The sequence below is a fragment of the Caretta caretta genome, chromosome 6 (genome assembly GCF_965140235.1).
Source record: "Caretta caretta isolate rCarCar2 chromosome 6, rCarCar1.hap1, whole genome shotgun sequence".
Classification (NCBI taxonomy): domain Eukaryota; kingdom Metazoa; phylum Chordata; order Testudines; family Cheloniidae; genus Caretta; species Caretta caretta.
The window spans coordinates 105,496,622-105,517,198 of record NC_134211.1 but is presented as its reverse complement, the minus strand read 5'-3'; the positions used below and the strand labels follow the sequence as shown (position 1 = coordinate 105,517,198).

At 40.5% G+C, this 20,577-nt stretch overlaps 1 protein-coding gene across 3 annotated transcripts in view; it reads right to left on the bottom strand.

Annotated features, from left to right (window-relative positions):
• VRK1 (VRK serine/threonine kinase 1) overlaps window positions 1–20,577 on the bottom strand; it is a 53,905-nt gene that overhangs the window by 5,639 nt on the left and 27,689 nt on the right. For 2 of the 3 annotated variants that reach the window (XM_048855201.2, XM_048855202.2), the window contains 3 exons: window positions 19,009–19,187; window positions 9,201–9,306; window positions 8,835–8,910 (listed from right to left, as the gene is read on the bottom strand). In XM_048855201.2, the coding sequence (XP_048711158.1) occupies window positions 8,835–8,910; window positions 9,201–9,306; window positions 19,009–19,187 (361 nt within the window). The remainder of the gene's footprint in view (window positions 1–8,834; window positions 8,911–9,200; window positions 9,307–19,008; window positions 19,188–20,577) is intronic. The other variant, XM_048855203.2, reaches the window with a different exon arrangement.

Sequence of the window (20,577 nt, the reverse complement as noted above, 5' to 3'; positions counted from 1 at the left end):
AGCTAGCTCTGTTCTCTGTTCTAAATTAAACTGAATTAAGCCATTAGTGTCTCAGAGAGCTCTTAGAATAAGGGGACTGATAGAAAACCTATTTTCCCAAACATACAGAGTAAAAAGACTCCTATATTTCATATACTGGAAATAACTATTGTCTAATTTTTTCCTATAACAGTATATTAAAACCAGTTTTCAATAAATATATTTACCACTTTTAAAAATGTGTAGGGAAGACATTAACCAGGACAAACTACAAAGAAGTGTTGAGTTTTATACTGACTCAAGTGAGTTAAACAACCTTCCTCCACTTACAAGGGTCTTTAATGTAAGACACCTCTTACACCAGGGGCTTTTTTCTCTATTCGAACCACTCTTTAAACTCCTCAGATAAATTCAGGTCAGGTCATAAAAAGAAAGACAATTGCTTCCTATCACATTTAAATACAGTTGGTGCAGAATACGGCAGACAGTTTGTTAGAAACTATTTCGTGCAGTGAGCACAATATTTCTGTGCTCTGCAACTTGCACTGGCTTTCTATTAATTTCCAAATGTAATTAGAATGTGCTGGTTTTAACCTACAAAGCCAGATCATTTGAGGCACTACAGACTACAACCCCACAGGTTTAACAGGTTTAACTGTGAGGATGCTGGAGATGGAGCATTCTGAGTTAAAATCCCTTGACTGTAAACTTTGCTTCCTGCTTCATTTTGCCAAAAACAAAATTGATTATCAGGCCATGCTGCAAGGCCCTTTTGTTCTCAAAGCCTTTTTGAGGAGAGCGAAGGTAAGGACAAAATGGATGCTGGGGAGCTCAATCTTTTGGACAACAGTCATAGAAACTGCTATACTGATCAGGACAATGGAATGTCTACTACTCCTGTATCCTGTCTCTGACAGTGACCAATACCAAGTGTTTCAAAGGAAGCAGCAAGAAACCCAGTAAAACATAATTATGGAAAAAACTTGTCCTTTTAAGGAATTTCTTCCCACAGCCCATGAGTTAACAGTTGGAACATGCCCTGATATAGATTTATATTGCTATTTTTCAAAAAGAAAGCAAGTAGAGCCAAAGACAGACCGAAGAGAGAAGAGGATCACATGATCTGCCTTCCACAGTACCTTGTGGGTCACCAATAGTCTCCAAAATCCATGTCCACATTACTTAATGTTGGATAAGTAAGTCTTGGCTGAATGAAGAAAAACTAACCTAAAGAGCCGTAAAACAATAATCTAGTACCTATTTTATGTAGAGCTATGCTTCACAAAGAAACCAAAAGCTAAGTTCCTTTTAATTGAAAGAGGCAGTTGAAAATGCTAAGAATTTTTTTAGCTTCTCCACAATGGCCTTGTCTTCCTTGAGTGCACTTTTAGCACCTCAATCATTCAAGTGGCCCCACTGACTGCACTTTAAAAAAATTTTGCTGTTAGTTTTTTGACTTTTGCAGGTTGCTCTTCAAATTCTTTTTTGGCCTGTTTAATTATACTTTTATGCTCAACTTGCCAGAGTTTACGTTCCTTTCTATTTTCCTCAGTAGGATATGACTTCCAATTTTTAAAGGATGTCTTTTTGCCTCTAATTGCCTCTTTTACTCTCTTTAGCCATGGTGGCACTTTCTGGGTGCTCCTACTATGTTTTTAATTTGGGTATTCATTTAATTTGAGCCTCTATTATGGTGTTTTTAAAAAGTTTACATGCAGCTTGCAGCCATTTCACTTGTGACAACCTTTTAATTTCCATTTAACTAGTTCCCTCATTTTTGTGTAGTTCCTCTTTCTGAAGTTAAATGCCATTGTGGTGGGCTTCTTTGGTACTTTCCCTCCCACAAGGACATTAAATTTAATTACATTAGGGTCACTATTACTGAGCAGTTCAGCTATAGTCACATCTTGGACGAGATCCTGTGCTGCACTTCGGACTAAATCAAATAATTGCCTCTCCTCTTTTGGGTACCAGAACTAGCTACTCCAAGAAGCAGTCATTAATGTGGTCTAGAACCTTTAACTCTGCATCCCTTCCTGAGGTGACATGTAGCCAGTCAATATGGAGACAATATAAATCCACGATTATTATTGAGTTCTCTCTCCTTACAACCTTTCTAATCTCCTGGAACATTTCACAATCACCATTATCATCCTGGGTCAGGTGGGGTTGGTAGTATATTCCTATTGTTATACTCTTATTATTTAAGGATGGAATTTTTATCTAGAGAGATTCTGTGGTACTATTTGATTTATGTAAGGATTTTTGCTATGTTTGACTATGCTTTTCTTCATAGATAGTGGCACTCCCCGACCACCATAACCTACTCTGTCATTCCAATGTATTTTGTACCCTGCTATTACCATGTCCCATTGATTATCATCATTCCACCAAGTTTCTGTGATGTCTATTAGATCAATATCCTCATTTAATAGCAGGCACTTAAGTTTGCCTAACTTATTATTTAGACTTCTAGCATTTGTATATAAGCATTTATTACATTTGTCACTTTTGAAACTGAATGGGACTCTTTCATTTGACTGTTTCTTCAGTTCCTTCCTGTACTTTATAAACTTCTACCCTCTCCTCTTTACTAGGATACAGAAAATCCCCATTAATAGAGCCTCTGTTATAATACATAAAAAGAAAAGGAGTACTTGTGGCACCTTAGAGACTAACCAATTTATTTGAGCATGAGCTTTCGTGAGCTACAGCTCACTTCATCAGATGTTTACCGTGGAAACTGCAGCAGACTTTATATACACACAGAGAATATGAAACAATACCTCCTCCCACCCCACTGTCCTGCTGGTAATAGCTTATCTAAAGTGATCAACAGGTGGGCCATTTCCAGCACAAATCCAGGTTTTCTCACCCTCCACCCCCCACACAAATACATGTGCTCCTCCGCAACTATCAGCTTCCCCCTGCCCTTAGTTAAAAAACCTCCTCTACGACCTTTTAAGTTCTGCATGCCAGCAATCTGGTTCCGTTTCGGTTTAGGTGGAGCCTGTCCTTCCTGTATAGTCTCCTCCTTTCCCAAAAGGTTCCCGACCACCTAATAAACCTAAACACTCATCCCTACATCGTCTCATCCATGCATTGAGACCCTGCAGTTCTGCCTGTCTAACCAGCCCTGCGCATGGAACTAGAAGCAGCCATGAAGGTCCTGGGCTTTAATGTCTTACTTAGCAGCCTAAATTTGGCCTCCAGGACCTCTCCCCTACCTTTCCCTATGACATTGGTACCTACATGTACCACGACCACCAGTTCCTTCCCAGCACTGCACATAAGCCTGTCTAGATGTCTCGAGAGATTTGCAACGTTCACACGTGGCAGGCAATTCACCATGCGCTTCTCCTGGTCATCACAAACTCAACTATCTATATTTCTAATGATACAATCTCCCATTACTATTATCTGTCTCTTCCTAATAACTGGGATTCCTTACCCAGAGAGGAGTCCTCAGTGAAAAAGGACAGCATGACTTCATCTGGAAGGAGAGTCTCAATTATGGGATAGTTTCCCTTTGCTCTAGTTTGATGTTCTCCTTCCCCAAGACTTTCATCCTCCTCAACAGCACAGAGGTTGTCAGATTAGGGGTGTACGACAAAGTCTCATATGTACCTCTGTCTCCCTTAGCTCTTCCAGTTCAGCCACTCTGGTCTCCAGAGCCCGTACTTGGTCTCTGAGGGCCATAAGTGCCCTGCACCGAATGCACACATATGCCAACTGCCTACAAAAGAGGTAATCACACATGCTGCATTCAGTGCAATGAACTGGATACCCCCACTCTGCTGCTGTACTTCTACATGCATTCTTTACACTTCTGCAGCTTTTTGGTTTTTCTTGGGGTTTTTGGGAGGGGAGGGGGCGTTTATTGCCTAAATTCAGAGATTGTTAATCAGGTGTCATCTGGTTCTCCTACTCCCTCTCTAAAACCCCCTCACAAAACTCCTAGTAACTGCTCATGTGCCATTAACTGCTCCCGTTGCTTAGGAGCTGTTTTTTTAAACCCCTTGTAGTCCAAGTAGCTCTGCCCCCTGATTAATGGATCCTGAAGCGCTGAGGGATCAAAGACTCATTTAGACGCTCTCAGCCTTGCCTAGCAGGCTGTTAGGCTCAGCAAATGGCCCCCCAAAACAGACCACACTCTACACTTTAATCAAGCAGCAAGCACAAAATAAACAACAAACTCACTCCAAGGGTCACATATTTGCTCCTCCTTCCGCTGGAGAACTCTCTCACAAAACCCCCCCATTAGCTGCTCCTGTTCGTTAGCTCCTCTAGTTGCTTAGGAGCTGACTTTTTAAACCCCCATTCTCCCTGAGTAGCCCCACCCCTATGTAACAGTTAACAGCTCCTAAAGGGATTAGAGAATCTGTCCTCTGGCAGGTAAGCTGTCTCACTGTCCTGGAACTGACCTTGGCCCCTATGAATGCTGATATCTCAGATGGGATAATTAATGATTTTTCATAATGTATCAGGAGGCCCAGCTGGGGAAACAAGGATAAGACACAACTGAAGCATGTCAGAGCTTCCTGATATGACCTCTCTCCGTTCACTCAGCCATGTACGTATGGATTGATGTGGATGTTCTTCTTTCTCAGACATGCTGCCACCATTGCAAGGCATTTCATAAAGATCCTTCATGCTGTAGAGTCCAAAAGGCAGTACCTTGTTCAGGAAGTGATTTGGCTCTGCTGCAAATTTCAGGTACTTCCTATAGGGTGGGTGGATGGCAACATGGAAGTACAGGTCCTATAAGTCAAAAGCCACAAACCAGGCTTGAGCCTGAAGATATGGAATGATGGAGGCAAGCGTTACCATGCTGAATCTGAGGCAACACACATATTCAGTCTCCTCAGGTCTAGAATAGAATGAAGAACCCTTTCTTTGGAATAAAGAAACACAGGGAGTAGAAGCCTCTTACCCTGTACTCCTAAGAAACTTCTCCCATGCTCACAGATGAAACAACAAGGCCACTTCTTTTAGTAATAGCTTCTCATGAGAAGGGTCCTTGAAGAGGGACTGGGAGGATAGTGGGGAGCAAGCAAAGAATGAAAATGGATAGAGTGCCTCTCGGCTAAAATGTCCACCACCTATTTGCTGGCTTTATCTCTGACCACACTCAACGGAAAGGGGCAAAAGCAATTTCTGATGGTCATCTCTGGGTTGGATCCGGACATGGCTTTTGATGCTCCCATCCAACCTGCTGCCTTTGGGATGGAGCCTGGTGTGCAATGGAGAAAGATAACGGATGACTACCATCCCATCTCCTGGTATATCAGTGTGCATATTCGGGTTGGTGACTGTAAGGTACAACAGAGTTCTATGCCACTGCAGTAGCTGGTACTGAAATGGCTTGAAATCCCTAGGAACCTCAGCACTGCCCTCAAATCCTTGAAGGAATGGAGTGCCTCATTTGTCTTATTGCAGAACAGCTCCATTCCCTTGAAGACTAAGTCCTCTATAGTTACCTGGACTTCTCAGAATCCCATACAGAACTGGAGCACGGCAGATGAATACAATTTATGACCAAAAAGGTTCAATTTCTCGAAATCCTTATCTTTCAGAATCCCCTTAGTGGACCTGTTTTCTTTTTCCTGGACCACAAATACCGCTAATGATCCTGGTGCGGGATGCACATAAAAGTGTTCAAAAGTCCTTAGGTGGTAGTTGGTACCTTTCTACTTTGCTGTGTCCAGAACATCCTCATTAATTGGGAGAGAAATTCTTGATAGCACTAAGTAGCTGTGAATGATGAACAACTTGTGTGTGTTCTCTTGGAACAGTGTCTCCAAATCCAAAGTTTCAGCTATTCTTGAGAGCAGGTCTTGGAAGGCTCTAGACTCATCAACAGCTGGTGTAGAGGCTGAAATGACTGTCTTTTTAGGAGAACTTGAAGACTCCTTCAGTGGGGAGGGCAGTCTCCACTTGCTTCTGAGGGGCTTCCTCCATTTCTGGTGAGGGGCCTGGCCATTCAGGTCGATGATGATCAAAACCTCCTCCTTTTCCTGGACACATGCGACCATAGTCTGCTCCTTGACACACAGGAAGGTGAACATCAGTAGGCCCACAAAGGCCAATGTGGAACATTAAGGATACTGGCCAGATCGCTGTTGACTTGTCCCCTGCCAGTCACACAAGTGCCCAGAATTGAACATTTCTGGAACTCCTTCTCAGATCCTTTTATGGTCTGACAGGAGAGGGTTCCTTGCATGATGTAGGGGAGAAGAAGTGAGTTGGAAATGGTGAAGAGAAATACATCCTCTGGGAACAGTGGTCCTGCTGGGGTAAATCCAGTGCTGGGGCCTCCGGTGAGGTGTCTGTCCTGGTACTAAGGAGACAGGAGATGGCAGCACCTCCAAGGCATATCTCGGTACCCATACTGGTTCCCGTGTCAAAATCAGCACAAGTACCGCCATCTCTTGCATGTTCTTCAAAGTCAGTACCATGCTCCCAGCCCTCAACATCAAAGAGGGCTTGGAAGATGCATCTTTGAGGAATGTTTTAAGTCCTCCTGAAGGATGACCCCACTACACACTCTGAGCTGCATTTGCACTTGGTGTGGGTCTGCTGCTTGGCACTTTGTGAAGCAGATGACATGAATCTCCTGGTCCTGGAGTCTGTGCCAAAGCACTCAGTTCACAGGTCATCAATGCCAGAGTACAGGTGTCAGGGTAGTCACTGTCTTAAGTCTTGATGCCAGTGGTCTTGGTGCCCTTTTTGATGACTTCTGACTGGAACAAGTGGTCAGGTGCATGCTTTCTACAGCACTTGCTGTGGATAGTCTGCTCTATTCAGACTCCATGGATCAGACATGACTTTCATGGCTTGCTCAAAGAGGTCTAATCTGAGCCTCGTCTCAGAATTTTCAAGTGTGGGCCAAGAAGGAATGACAGATTGGGGATGTGTCCCTCCCCAAAACAGAAAAGTCATCGGCTGTGCCTGCCAATTAAGGACACAAGATCATTTCACAGTGGACAGAGCTAAACCCATAGGGTGTTAAAAATCCCCCATGACGACTGCTAGCACGAAATCCCTCAACCCACAGTGGGGCACCACCTGGGTTTTGTTTTAAATTTTTTGGAACATCCAAATCAGTTAGAAACATGGAATTGAAGAGGGTTTTCTTCATAATATAATTTGAAGTGAGTTTGAAGCTCAAGGAAGAATAGCAGGCCAGACATTTGCCAGGTTCTGTCTTGCTGGCATACATGGTAAGATGGAACTGAGGGAGTGTTGCAGCCAATCTGCCCTTTAAGCCCGCACATGAAAGCATGAAGTGAAACAGGACATGTATGGCCCAGACAGACACGGTTACTCCGAAAAGATTCCAAGCTCATGTGCACCTTCAGAGAGAGCCAAACTGATACAAAGAACTGTTTAATACTGAACTCAAATTTTAGAAGGCAATGCAATGAAATAAGGATATGCATCAGAGAAGATATCATAAATATTTTAACTAGGAAGAACGAAGAATGCAGTTTTTAGATTTGGATCAGGTTTAGGCCAGTACCTGGGGTTCAGATTAGTGGCCAAACCAATGCTAGTGTACAGATTTGGTGGTCACAAAAATCATAAAACATTGTGTTATATGGTCTTAATTAAAATCTGTTTAAACTATAGCATAAAATTCAGCATAAAACTAAATCCCTCTGTTGCCTGCATAATGTGTAATCTACTTAATTAACAACCTTCCAGGCACTAAAGGACTGAAAAAAAGTTATAAATAAATGGAAGTCAACAATACGGAAACATTCATATTAAAACTGCACAAATCATTTTTTCATGGTCAGACTTCTCTGTAATGTAAACAACTGAAACATGAAGGGACAATGTCAAACTCGGGTATGAAACTAGTCTGATCCCTGTAGTTCATGTCATGCTATCTAGATATTTATACCAGGCTCAATTCATAAATTACAAATAATTCTACTTTGAAGTGTAGCATCACTTTTTCCCCTGCCTGCCTTCCTTCCCTTCTGCATTTGCCATAAAATCAGTTTTGCTTGCTAAAATCTCAAGTGCCTCTGACTTCCACTGTTTTGTTATTTTTATAGTGCTTAACCCTGGACACTGCTTTGCACTTTTATTTGAAAAATATCATCTGGAACAAAAATTCTTCAGAATCATTTTTTCTAATTCGTTGAATTTTTTTTCTCATCAGTGTGAGGGATAGATAGCGTAGGCTAAAGCCAGAAATAGCATGAATATGCACTACACACATTTTCTCAGACAGCTCTACCAATGAATCTTAATCTTGATTTACAGTAACCCTATTGTACTAGTCCAGGGGTCATAAACACACAACCCGCGGAGCTATTTGCTTTGGCCTGACAAGCTCCCGCGCGTTGCCCCTCCCCCGGCAGCGCACCACATCCCTGCTCCTCTACCTACCTCCAGGCGCTTCCTGCCACCAAACAGCTGTTTGGCAGGACTTAGAGGTTTCCAGGAGGGAGAGGGGAGGAGCGGGGAGCCACATGCTTCGGGGAAGAGGAGGCAGAGAAGAGGTGGGGCAAAGATGGGGATTTGGGGAACGGGTTGGAATAGGGGCAGGGAGGGGGCGGAGTTGGGGTGGGGACTTTGGGGAAGGGGTTGGAAAGAGGCGGGGCAGGGGCATGGCCTCATGGAAGGGGTGGAGTGGTGGGGGGGGCAGCATCAGTGATGCGGCCCTCAGGCCAATGTATTAGTCTTTGTGCGGCCTTCCTGGTAATTTGAGTTTGAGATCCCTGTACTGGTCTATAGTTTTTTCTAAGAAAAGCAATTATGCCAAACTGTACCAAATTATTTTAATTCTATTTTCATAATTCTCTATCCTTAAAACTACTCCTTTCCTTTACATCACTCACTGTTGTAAGCTGCTGCTGCTGCTAGCCTCTGGCTGTAACATGCTGTGATGAATTGGTCCTGAGGAGTCAGCGTTTCCTGACAGCGAATTGGACAAGACAGGAAGAGAAAAATGAAAACGAAGGGGGAGAAAGACCAATGGCAAAAGGGGCAGGGAGCAACTACCAATGTTTATCAACGAATAGTCCCATCAGCTGTATATGACATGCAAACATATTCATATAAATTGCTGTACGCAAGACAGACATCTAAATCTCAATTTTCCTAAAGTTATCTGCCATGAAAGCCAAAAATGTAAAGGTCGGACTAATTCTCATCAGCATGGGGGTGAATAGCACAGACTAATGGAAGTCTGGCTCTTGACTTACTACAACGAGCAGGTCTCTTCTTTCGTGGACTTTCCACATCTTCCATGTCTGTTCCAGTGCTTTCCTCTGTTGTGGCTGCTGCTGCTGCCGCTGCCTTTCTTTTCTTCTGTTAAAAAGATAAGAAAGTGGTTAAGACAACAGCAGAAATTCCAAGTAGACTGACTAAATAAGAGTGAGGTAGAAGCTATTTACATGTGTTACTCTGTGATTCTAAGTCATCTAACCTCATTTGTCCCACAATCTCCACAACACCTGATCTGAACATTCACTATACCCTATATGCAGAAGGCAATTGACTCAAAATATTAATCTAAAAGTTAGACACAGTACTGATTACAATATACAATTGTAAACAGTTCAGTTTTACCTTTCCACAAAAAGCTATTCGTATTTTAAGAATGTTTTATTTTAAATTATAACAATCCACATTTCTAAATCAAGGCCTCTCTAATTTTAGTAATAATTTAAAATTAATCATCAAAGGATCAATCTGACTACCCTAAAATAATATAGAAAATGTTCTTACCCAACATTAAAATTAATTTCATTTTTAGTAATTAACATATACTGTATTAAGTCAAACTTTATCTGAATCCAAAGGCTTAAGGCCTGTTTTTGCACAGCTAAAAAGTATCTAACACCCAGAGACAGCACATTCTTTTTTCCTAATGGCAACTACAGGGTCTCTTCCAAAGAGAGCTACAAGGTAATGCTGAACTCTATTCAAGACACAATCTTAAAACTTCTGAATATATAGCACTGTTATCTGTGTATTACAATTAATCCCATTGTTGCAAAGTATTCTTAAGGTGGCTATGGAAACTTTTTTTTTTTTTTAAAGTCACATCATTTTGTAAAGGATGTGTTGGCCCACATACATAACTTTGCTAAACATTGGGAAAGTTTAACTTGCTTTTCTAGTAACTGAATAAGAATGTACTGCTTTCCTAAAATATCTTTAAAAGCGTTACAACTTCACATAGCTGATAGGAGAAGGGGAGAGCACATTACATCTTTCCTTTCCAAAGTGTTGCTTCATGATTACCATCTAAACCCTGCTGGGCTGAACAGATTGGTTCGATAATTACATACAATAACTGCAGTGGGCAGGTAACCCTCAGCTGGCACAGGGCAGCTCCCCTGTGAGAACTTCCATATGCAAACTGCACTGATGGAGTGCATTAGGTACATCTTTCCTGCCGGTGCACAGGCCTGATTAACGCCAGCCAAGACTCCAAGGTTAGCATGTCAGCAGATTTGTGATGCATTAGGCAGGAACAAACACAGACACTTTTGTTCGTTCTGACCAAAATTAAGGAGGAATATCTCAGCACTGTATTGCCTTTATACAGGAGATAATGCATTCCTCCTGTGAGAGATTTTAAACGCTCTTCGTAAAAACAGATATCAATTACGTTCTACACAAAAGGAAAGTACATTTATCTTGTTTCCAAGATTATTTAATAAAAAAAGGATCTCAATCTTGATGCAGGTGAATCACATGGCAACAGAAATCAGGCGGTATTCATCTCACAAAAGCAACACTTGTGTTTGAAACAGAATGTGAGAAGGAAGTATGAATCACTGTAACCCATATTTCCCTGTTTATTTTCTAACAATTAGGGAGTGCTGTCAGCATGCTAAGCACTGAAAAAACATAAGACATGGCCCTTACTCCAGGGAGTTTAGTTTAACAGTTATGGAGGCTTCCTCTGGAATAAAATGTTGGTATCTTCTTGTTATGCTAGAGCTTGTGCACAGAACAGAGCTATTATGCAGTGATCTGCCTCGATCTTCCACTCCGAGCTTCTGGTAGTCCAAGACTGAGGGTCACCCCGAGCATGGGCTTGCACCCCTGGCTATTTTGACAAACAAACATTGATGGATCTATCCTGCATGAATTTATCCAGTTCTCTTTTGAACCAGTTATACTTTTGACCATCACATCCCACAGCAATGAGTTCCACAGGTTAGTTGTGCATTGCATGAAAAGTACTTCCTCTTATGTGTATTAACCTATTTATTTCATTGGGTGTCCTCGGGTTTTTGTATTGTGTGAAAGGGTAAATAACTTCTCCGTTCATTTTTTCCATACCATTCATGATTTTATACACCTATCCTATCCTGCTTTAGTTGTCTCTTTTCTAAGCTGTGAGCACATCATGGATTTATATAGTGCATTACAATATTTTCTATTCCTTTCCCAATAGTTCCTAATATATTGTTAGTCTTTTTTGACTGCTGCTACACATGGAGCAGAATTTTTGAGAGAACCATCCAGGGTAGTGCCAAGACTTCTTTCTTGGATGGTAACAGCTAATTTAGAACCCATCATTGGGTATGTACAGATGGGATTATTTTTTTCCCCCCAATGTGCATAACTTTAAACTTATCAACACTGAATTTCATCTGTATTTTGTTGCCCAGTCACCCAGTTTTGTGAGATCCCTCCAACACCTTGCAGTCTGCTTTGGACTTAAATATCTTGTTAGTTTTTGTGTCTTTAGCAAACTGCTTCTCAAATTCTCTCTTTTCCTGCCTTATTATATACTTTTACATTTTACTTGCCAGAGTTTGTGGTCCTTCCTATTTTCCTCATTAGGATTTGACTTCCAAATTTTAAAGGATGCCTTTTAGCCTCCAACGGCCTCCACTGGGCTGTTCAGCAACTGTGGCATTCTTTTGGTGGTCCTACCATCTTTTTTGATTTGGGATATACATTTAATCTGAGCCTCTATTATGTTTTTAGTAGTCTCCATACTGTTTGAAGGCATTTTACCCTTGTGACTGCTATTTTTAATCTCCATTTAAGCAGCGTCCTTCCTGTGTAGGTTCCATTTTTAAAGTTACATTTCACTATTTGTTTTTGGTACCTTCCTCCCTAGAAGGATGTTAAATTTAATTACATTACGGTCACGATTTCCAAGCGGTTCAGCTACAATTACCTCTTGGACCATATCTTGTGTTCCACTTAGGACTAAATCAACAATGTGGGTTCCAGGAGTAGAGTACTCCAAGAAGCAGCCCTTTATGGTGTCTACAAACTTTATGACTCTATCACAGCCTGAGGTGACAATATAAGGATAGTTGAAATAATCTGTTATTGTGTTTTCCCTTAGCATTTCATAGTCACGATCACCATCCTGGTCAGGTGGTCGGTAACATATTCCTATTGCTCTATTAATTATTAAAGTATGGAATTTGTATCCATTGAAATTCTACAGTACAGTTTGATTCATTTAAGATTTTCACCTTATTTGAATATACTTTTAAAACAAAAAACACAAAAAAAGAACAGTGCCACTGGTCTATCAACATAACATACCCTGTAATTCCTATATATTTTGTACCCTGGTATCATTATGTCCCATTGATTATCCTCATTTCATCAAGTTTCTGTGATGCCTATTATATCAATATCCTCATTTAATGCGAGGCGTGCTAGTTCACCCATCTTATTATTTAAGCTTCTAGCCTTTGTATATAAGTACTTGTACATTTTGTCAATAGTTAGTTGCTTGCCTTCATGTGTTATGTTTAAATGAGACTTATGTGACTGTTGCTCACTAGCTCCTACCTGTACCATCAACTTCTATGCCAGGACACAGAGTTCCCTCTTCAATAAATTCATCAAAGGATGTCTTCACCTGAAACGTTGGGCTCCTCTGCACTTTTTGGTTTTCCCTTGGCCACCAGTTTAAAAAAAATCCTCTACAAGCATTTTAAATTTATGTGCCAGCAGCGTGGGTCCATTTTGATTAAGATGGAACGCACTCATCCTTCCTGTATAGGCTCTTCCTTCCCCAAAAGGTTCCCCACTTCCAAATAAACCTAAATCCCTTCCCCCTACACTGTCATCTTATCCACGCATTTAGACCTTGCATTACAGTCTGTCTTCCTAGCTCTGCGCATGGAACTGGAAGCGTTGCAGAGGATGCTACCATAGATATCCTGGACTTTTAATCTCTTACTTCGCAGCCTAAATTTGGCCTCCAACACGTCTCTCTTACCTTTCCCTATGTCACTGGTATCTACATGTACCATGACCACTGGTTCCTCCGAAGCACTACAAGCTATCTAGATGTATCAGGAGATCTGCTACCTTTGCACTCAGCAGGCAATTCACCATGTGGTTCTACCAACCATCAAAACACACAACTTTTAGGAAAGGGGGACTTGCTTGGTGAGAACCAACCCTCTCTTTCCATCCAGCAAGCCTTCCAGAGTGGTTTAAGACAGGCCCTTGGCAGTAGGAGTAGCACAGTCCCTTCCATTCTATCCTGAAGCCACAACTGAAATACTGGACCTACAAAATCTAGCATAGATGCAAGGGCTTTCTGGCATGGTATGTTACTGAAACAGAAAGTACCCTTTGCCACAGCCAGGTCAAACCTGAGTGGCGGTGTGACCTTATGCGTCAGGTTGCAATGAAGGGAGCAGGCCCAGCCCTGCAGGTCAGGAGCTCCTGCTACTGCAGGGTGAGCGAGGCAGGCTTGCTTTCCAACTCTCCCCCGTGTCCCTGTAGGGCCTCCTCTCTGGGCTGGGCCAGGATTAGAATTGTCGTGCTGGGCTGCTGTGGGTGGCTGGTGCCCTCTTAGTAGGGTGAGGAGGTGATGGCAGAAGAGAAGGATGCTGGCCTACCATTTTGGGCCACACACATGAATCTGGCCCCGGGGTGGGTTGCAAAAAAACCTGACAAAATGCAGTTGGTGGGTCACATTAGTAAAAAGTTAAGAACCACTAACCTATGAGACCCATATTCTGCTCTCAGTTTAAACACTTCAACAAAACCACTGCAAATGAATGAAAGCTGACTAGGCCTATGGCACCCCACCAGAAGAAAACAGAAAAAGGGGCACAATAAATAAAAACCTCAATGCATGCAAACAAAAACACCTATAGGTAAGTAATGTCGCCATCTAGGGAATGAAAGTGATTGGACCTGGCTTAAGTACAGTACATTAGGTTTTAAAAACCTAGGGCCTGATTCAATAGGAAATGTATACAGTCTTCTGTGCTGGACAAGGACACAAAAGACTCAGAAGGTCACAGATGTCGGCTCTGCAGCAGGCCAACCTAATACAGCAAAGTCAGCAAAACAACAGAAACAGATTTCGTTCAGCACACAGATCCAAACCACATTGATTCACAGGGGGAGGAGAACTCATGTTAATGAGCTCTCCTTGCTGGGCAGATCTTTACACCTGATTCAGCAGAATATTAACAATGAAACTATGGTAATGCAATTTTTAACCAGGGGACTAGTTCCAGTGCAAAATCATAACTTAGGCCTGGTCTACATTGCCACTTAAGTTGATGTAAGTTATGTTGCTCAGGGGTGTGAAAAAAAATTACCCTCCTTAGCAAAGTAGCTTACACCGACCTAACGCGGTGCCTACATTGCCCTATGTTGGCAGGAGACGCTCTCCTGCCAACTTACCTTCCACCTCTCAGGGAGGTGGAATACTGAAGTCGATGGGAGAGCACTCTGTCATCAACTTACTGTGTCTTCACCAGAACTGCTAAATCGATGCCGCTGCAATCCATGCAGTGGCTGCGATTTAGCATGTAAGCGTAGACAAGCCCTTAGAAAAGCTTGAGGTAGTACTTCAGAGGACTTCAATCTCCTGTAGTTTTTGGTTTGGTTTCATACTTTCTGCATGAGATCTTTAATGTATGGCTGACTGAGCAGTTATTAGACACTATCTTTTCAATCAATACTTGTAGAGAAGCATTTGTGCACATTAATTCTGTTGCTGTTAGAGCAGCCAAAATATCCCACCTGCAAAACAGAGTGGACTACCCTTGATCTTATTGTCATCGGTGGAGTCAACGTTTTTATCAATTTGTTTATAAGTCACTGTTTTGTTATTAGATTAAATGAAGCTTTAACATACTATTTCACTACAATAAAGTGAAAAATTCTTACACTTTTGCTGTAAGTTGGTTTAGAAATATGTTACTGATTAAAATTACTTTGTATGACATAGGCTGTACAAAATACATACAAAGAAGGACGTTTCAATACCTAGGCCCATCTCTCAATCACAGAAATGTAGGGCTGAAAGGGACTTGACGGGTCATCTAGTCCAGGCTCTTGCACCGAGGCAGGACCAAGTAAACCTAGACCATCCGTGACAGGTGTTTGTCCAACCTGTTCTTAAAAACCTCCAATGACGGGGATTCCCCAGCATCCCTTGGAAGTCTATTCCACTACTTAACTACCCTTCGAGTTAGAAAGATTTTCCTCATATCTAACCTAAATCACCCTAGCTGCAGATTAAACCCATTACTTCTTGTCCTATCTTCAGCAGACACGGAGAACAATTGACTACAGTCCTCTTTATAACAGCCCTTACTATATTTGAAGACTGTTACCAGGTCCCCATCCCAAGTCTTCTTTTCTCAAGACTAAAATATGCCCAGGTTTTTGTTTTGTTTGTTTAAAACCTTTCCTCATAAAAGGATTAGAAAACCTGGCCTATCATTCTTGTTGCTCTCTTCTGTACTCTCTCCAATTTATCCACATCTCTCCTAAAGTATGGCACCCAGAACTAGATGCAGTACTCCAGCTGAAGCCTCACCAGTACAGAATAAAAACAGGACATTTAAAAGCCAGGTCTTACATGCAGCACTCTTGTTAATACTCCCCAGAATATTAGCTTTTTCCGCAACTGCATCACATTGACTCTTATGCAATTGGTGATCCATGATAATCCGCAGGTCCTTTTCAGTACTACCACCTAACTAGTTATTCCCCTTTTTGTAACTGTGCATATGAATTTTCCTTTCTAAGTGTAGTACTTTCAACTTGTATTTATTAAACTTCATCTTGTTGAATTCAGACTAATTCTCCAGTTTGTCAGGCTTATTTTGAATTCTAATCCTATCCTCACAAGTGCTAACAACCTCTCCCAGTTTTGTGTCATTCGTAAATATTATAAACATACTCTCCACTCCATTATCCAAGTCTTAATGAAAATATTGACTAGTACCGGACCAAGGATGGACCCAACCTGCTACATCTCTCCAGTCTGACAGCAAACCATTGATAACTACTCTTTGAATACAGTCTTTCAACCAGTTGTGCACTCGCCTTTCAGTAATTTCATCTACACCACATTGGCTATAAGAATGTCACATGGGACTGTGTCAAAAGCCTTATTAAATCAAGATATATGTCTACTGCTCCCCCCACCCAGGCTATAACCCTGTCAAAGAAGGAAATTAGGTTGGTTTGGTATGATTCATTCTTGACAAATCCATGTTGGCTATTAGATATAACCCAATTATCTTCTATTAAACAATCAATCTGTAAGCATATAATCTGTTCCAGTATTTTGCCAGGTACCAAAGTTAGGATGACTGTCTTATAATTCCCTGGGCCTTCTTTGTTCCCCCTTTTAAAGAGAGGTATTATGTATGCTCTTCTCCAGTCCTCTGGGATCTTAACTATACTCCATGAGTTCTCAATATTGTTTCAGCTTGTTCCTTAAGTATCATAGGGTGATTTTCATCAGGCCCTGCCAACTTCAGTATCTCTCATTTATCTCAATGCACTTAAACCTGTTAGTTCCGTATTTTGGTTTGAATTCCTTCCCCGTTGTTGTTAGTAATGTGTTGAGTATCTGGCCACCACTTGCCTTTTTAGTGAAAACAGAAGTAAAATAGGCTTTAAATCCCTCAGCTTTCATGATGTCATCCCTTAGCTCTCCTTCCCCACTAAATAGAGGACCTACACTTTCCTGTCTTTCCCTTGCTCCTAATATATTTATAGACCCTCTTCTTCTTGTCTGATGTAACTCATTTTGAGCCTCTGCCTTTCTGATTTTATCGCTACATGCTTGTGCTATTCTTTTATATTGCTAAGCAATTTGTCCATGTTTCCACATTTTGTAGGACTCCTTTCTGATTTTCTGGTGATTAAAGAGTTCCTAAAGGAGCCATATTGGCTTCTTATTATTCTTATCTTTCTTTGTCTTGGGATAGTTTACTGTTGCACATTTAATCTCCTTGAGAAACTGCCAGCTCTTAACTACTTTATCCCTCAGATTTTCTTCCCATAGGAGCTTACATACCTCGGAGTTGTGAAAGTCTGCTTTTTTGAAGTTCATTGTCCCTTATTCTGCTTCTCTCACTCCTTTCTTTTCTTAGAATTATGATATCTATTATTTCATGATCAGTTTCACCCACATTGCCTTCAACCTTCAGCTTTGCAACCTATTCCTCCCTGTTAGTGAGGACCAAGTCTAAAATGTCTGTCTCCCAGTTACTTACCTTTGTCTATCAAGTTTTGTCCTATACAGGCAACAACAGTAATGCTTGTTTGATAATGCAGATTCAATTTTAGTTATATGACTGCCTCAGTATCATTCTTCATAACCTATTCCACATTTTAACTTTTCCCCAAAAAATTAGGGGGCAGTTTTCATGAAATGATTAAATTTACATCTGTAAATAAATTTGCTAGAGGGTTTTCTGCACATGAATAGTTCTATAGCTTTCATTAAGAACTGGCCCCACTAGCATACGTTTCTTCTGTATAAACATCCACATAGATCCCACACAAGCAGTTGCATACTGACAATAGGAAATCAGTATTTACCTGTAGGGTTAATATGCTAGGATCCTTTGCTGAAATGTGTGAATTATAAAATCTCCTCCATTGTGCAAGTAGGATTGTACATTTTACTAATTGGAAAGAGCTACTTGTGCAAATGTTCTGCACAACAAAAGATTCCATATGCAAGAGAAAATTTAGAGTTCAGTCTACTTAAATACAAGTACCTCTGGAAGTATTAGATTTTTGTCAGTAAACATGGATTTCATCATACACATATAAACCAACAAAAAATATTTTCGTTACTAATAATCTAAATGTACAGATAAGCAAAGAAAAATGTTGCTCGAGAACTTAAGAGTTTGATTAACTGATATTTACTTTGTATCTTCCGATGTGATGCTGACAATTTGTATTTTAATACTTACAAAGCTAACTTGCTGAATCTCAATATCTACTTCATTAAATAATTGTCTGCCCCACCCAATTTCCCAACTGTGAAAATTTAAATTGATAAAATACTTAAAAACAAACATTGATATTATACATCAAAATTATAAAAAAAATAAAAATATACCAAGCCAAAATAAAAAGATTAATATACCCCTAATCTAGTACTATACTAATTGTACATAAAGAACACCTTTTTGTTCAGTGCCTAGCACAACGGGGTCCTGGTCCAAGGCTGGGTCTCCTAGGTGCTGCAATAATACAAATAATAATACTGTACACAATACCTGAATTCCAATAGCAAATTGATGACATAAGGATGTTCATTTAAAAGTAAGTATTTAGGTCTAGATATGTAAGGTAAGAAACCTGAAATGAAACCAAAAGGTAACTAGACTTATGATTTTACCTCACACTTTGGCCCATCTGGAATTTTTTAGACTCTTGAAAAAAAAAAATGTGTAAATTAACTGCAATGTTCATCTGTTCAAATGTCATTACAACTAAATATACATTTTCTTTCCCAAGGTATTATTTACTGCATGTGAAAGTATACCTGCTAAAATAGTGCTATATTAAAAACTTTCAGAGCAATTACTTAAATTAAAATTAGCCCATGTGTCTGCTTATGAAATATGCTGTAAAGCTAACAAACGTTTGTGACTAACTTTCCTATTTCCTTACTTTCCAATTTGGGCTAATTATGACATCCGTTTTCCATATCATTTTATTTAATTCTTTTATTTAGTTTAAAACAAGATCCATTAAAAGCTGATTTTAAATGTAAAAAGAAGAAACCTTTTGCACAGGCTTGGTTCGCAAATCTCCATTCTCTGAAAAACGGAAGTCCAGTACGCCATCATCCTTTTGCCCAATAGCCTTAAGACCTTGCAAAAGTATTTCTCGGAAATGCTGATAAAGAGGTTTCTCTTCATAGCTCAATAACTTCACCTTTTCCATGTACTTGGCTATTTCATCTGAGGGAATGGTACATAAAATTAATTTCTATTTAAAGCAGTTGGTAATCAATAGGTTTTACCTAAAAATGTGAGAATTATGTATACACCCTTTTTGGGGTTCTTTGATATGGATATTTAAACATAATTATAGCGGTTTAATACAGCATATTTTAGAAAGAAAAAAAATCATCCCAGGGCTCATTAATAAATTATCACAGCACCACTTTTTTACATTCATTACACTGAAGGAAATACTCAGCCCTTAAAAACTATTTTTCAATATGCTTATCTCCTCTACAGTGAGCCTTTTATTCAACTGATATTTCTTCCCTGCATTTAAGATGATCCACTACAGGTGAAATAAGAGCCTGAACCCAGAACTTTGCCAGGTAAGTCAAGGAGAAACTATTTTTCGAGCATTTTATTTTAATCAAAGGCAGGGAATTTTCATCATTTCACCTTTAAAACTATAGTTGCTAAAATACTAATAAGCATGAAACAATCCTGTATTGACAATTAGGATTGGGTGACCCAAGAAAATTTTTCCATTTCTAATTTCTGCAAAAAAGCATGTATAGTTAATGTCAGGACTTTGAAAATCTGCTAGCCAACTCTCATATGGCGAGACACAAGCTTTCCCAGACAAGTGCTTCTTTAGAATCTAAGCTTAACAAAAATTAATTTCTAACCCTTACAGTTGTGAAGATATTTCCAAATATGAAATGAGCGTGAGCCAGTGCAATATCTTCTAGTCTGCAGATTAAACTAGTGACTGCTACTGTTCACACCTTTCCTATAACAGAAAGAAAACTTACCTGTCTTGTAAATTTAATTACTGCTATTCAAAATATTGATCAGTTTCACTTTACTGCTGTTTGGGAAGGCAGAAGCAGAGGCAGGTACTGGCTCTAGTCACTGGGGAGAACTTAAAGGGTATGTCTACACAGCAGCTGGGAGGTATGACAGAGTAGATGGACTCGTGTTAGCATGCTAAAAATAGCAGTGAGAACACTGCCACCTAGGTGCAACCTAGCCAACCGCTGAGGCCCAGCCCAAGCCACTGTGGGTGCTGCAACATCCACACTACTATTTTTAGCATGCTAGCTCAAGCTGAGCTAACATGAGTCTGTCCATCCATGCTAGGAATCACACCTCATAGCTGCAAGTGCAGATATAGCCGAAGAGGCGATAGGAGGAACAGAAGATCAGAGACACCTCTCCCAGATGGACTACATGCTGACAACAATCTGACACCCACTCAATCTTTCCAAGCAGCTGAATTGTCATCTGTCAGTGTTTGTATTCAACTCAAGAATAGAAATTACTACACATACCCAAATATTAAAGTAGTTACTGCCACATGAAAATGGGAATTTCAGATATGCTGTGAGTGCATTCCTGGGCCTAA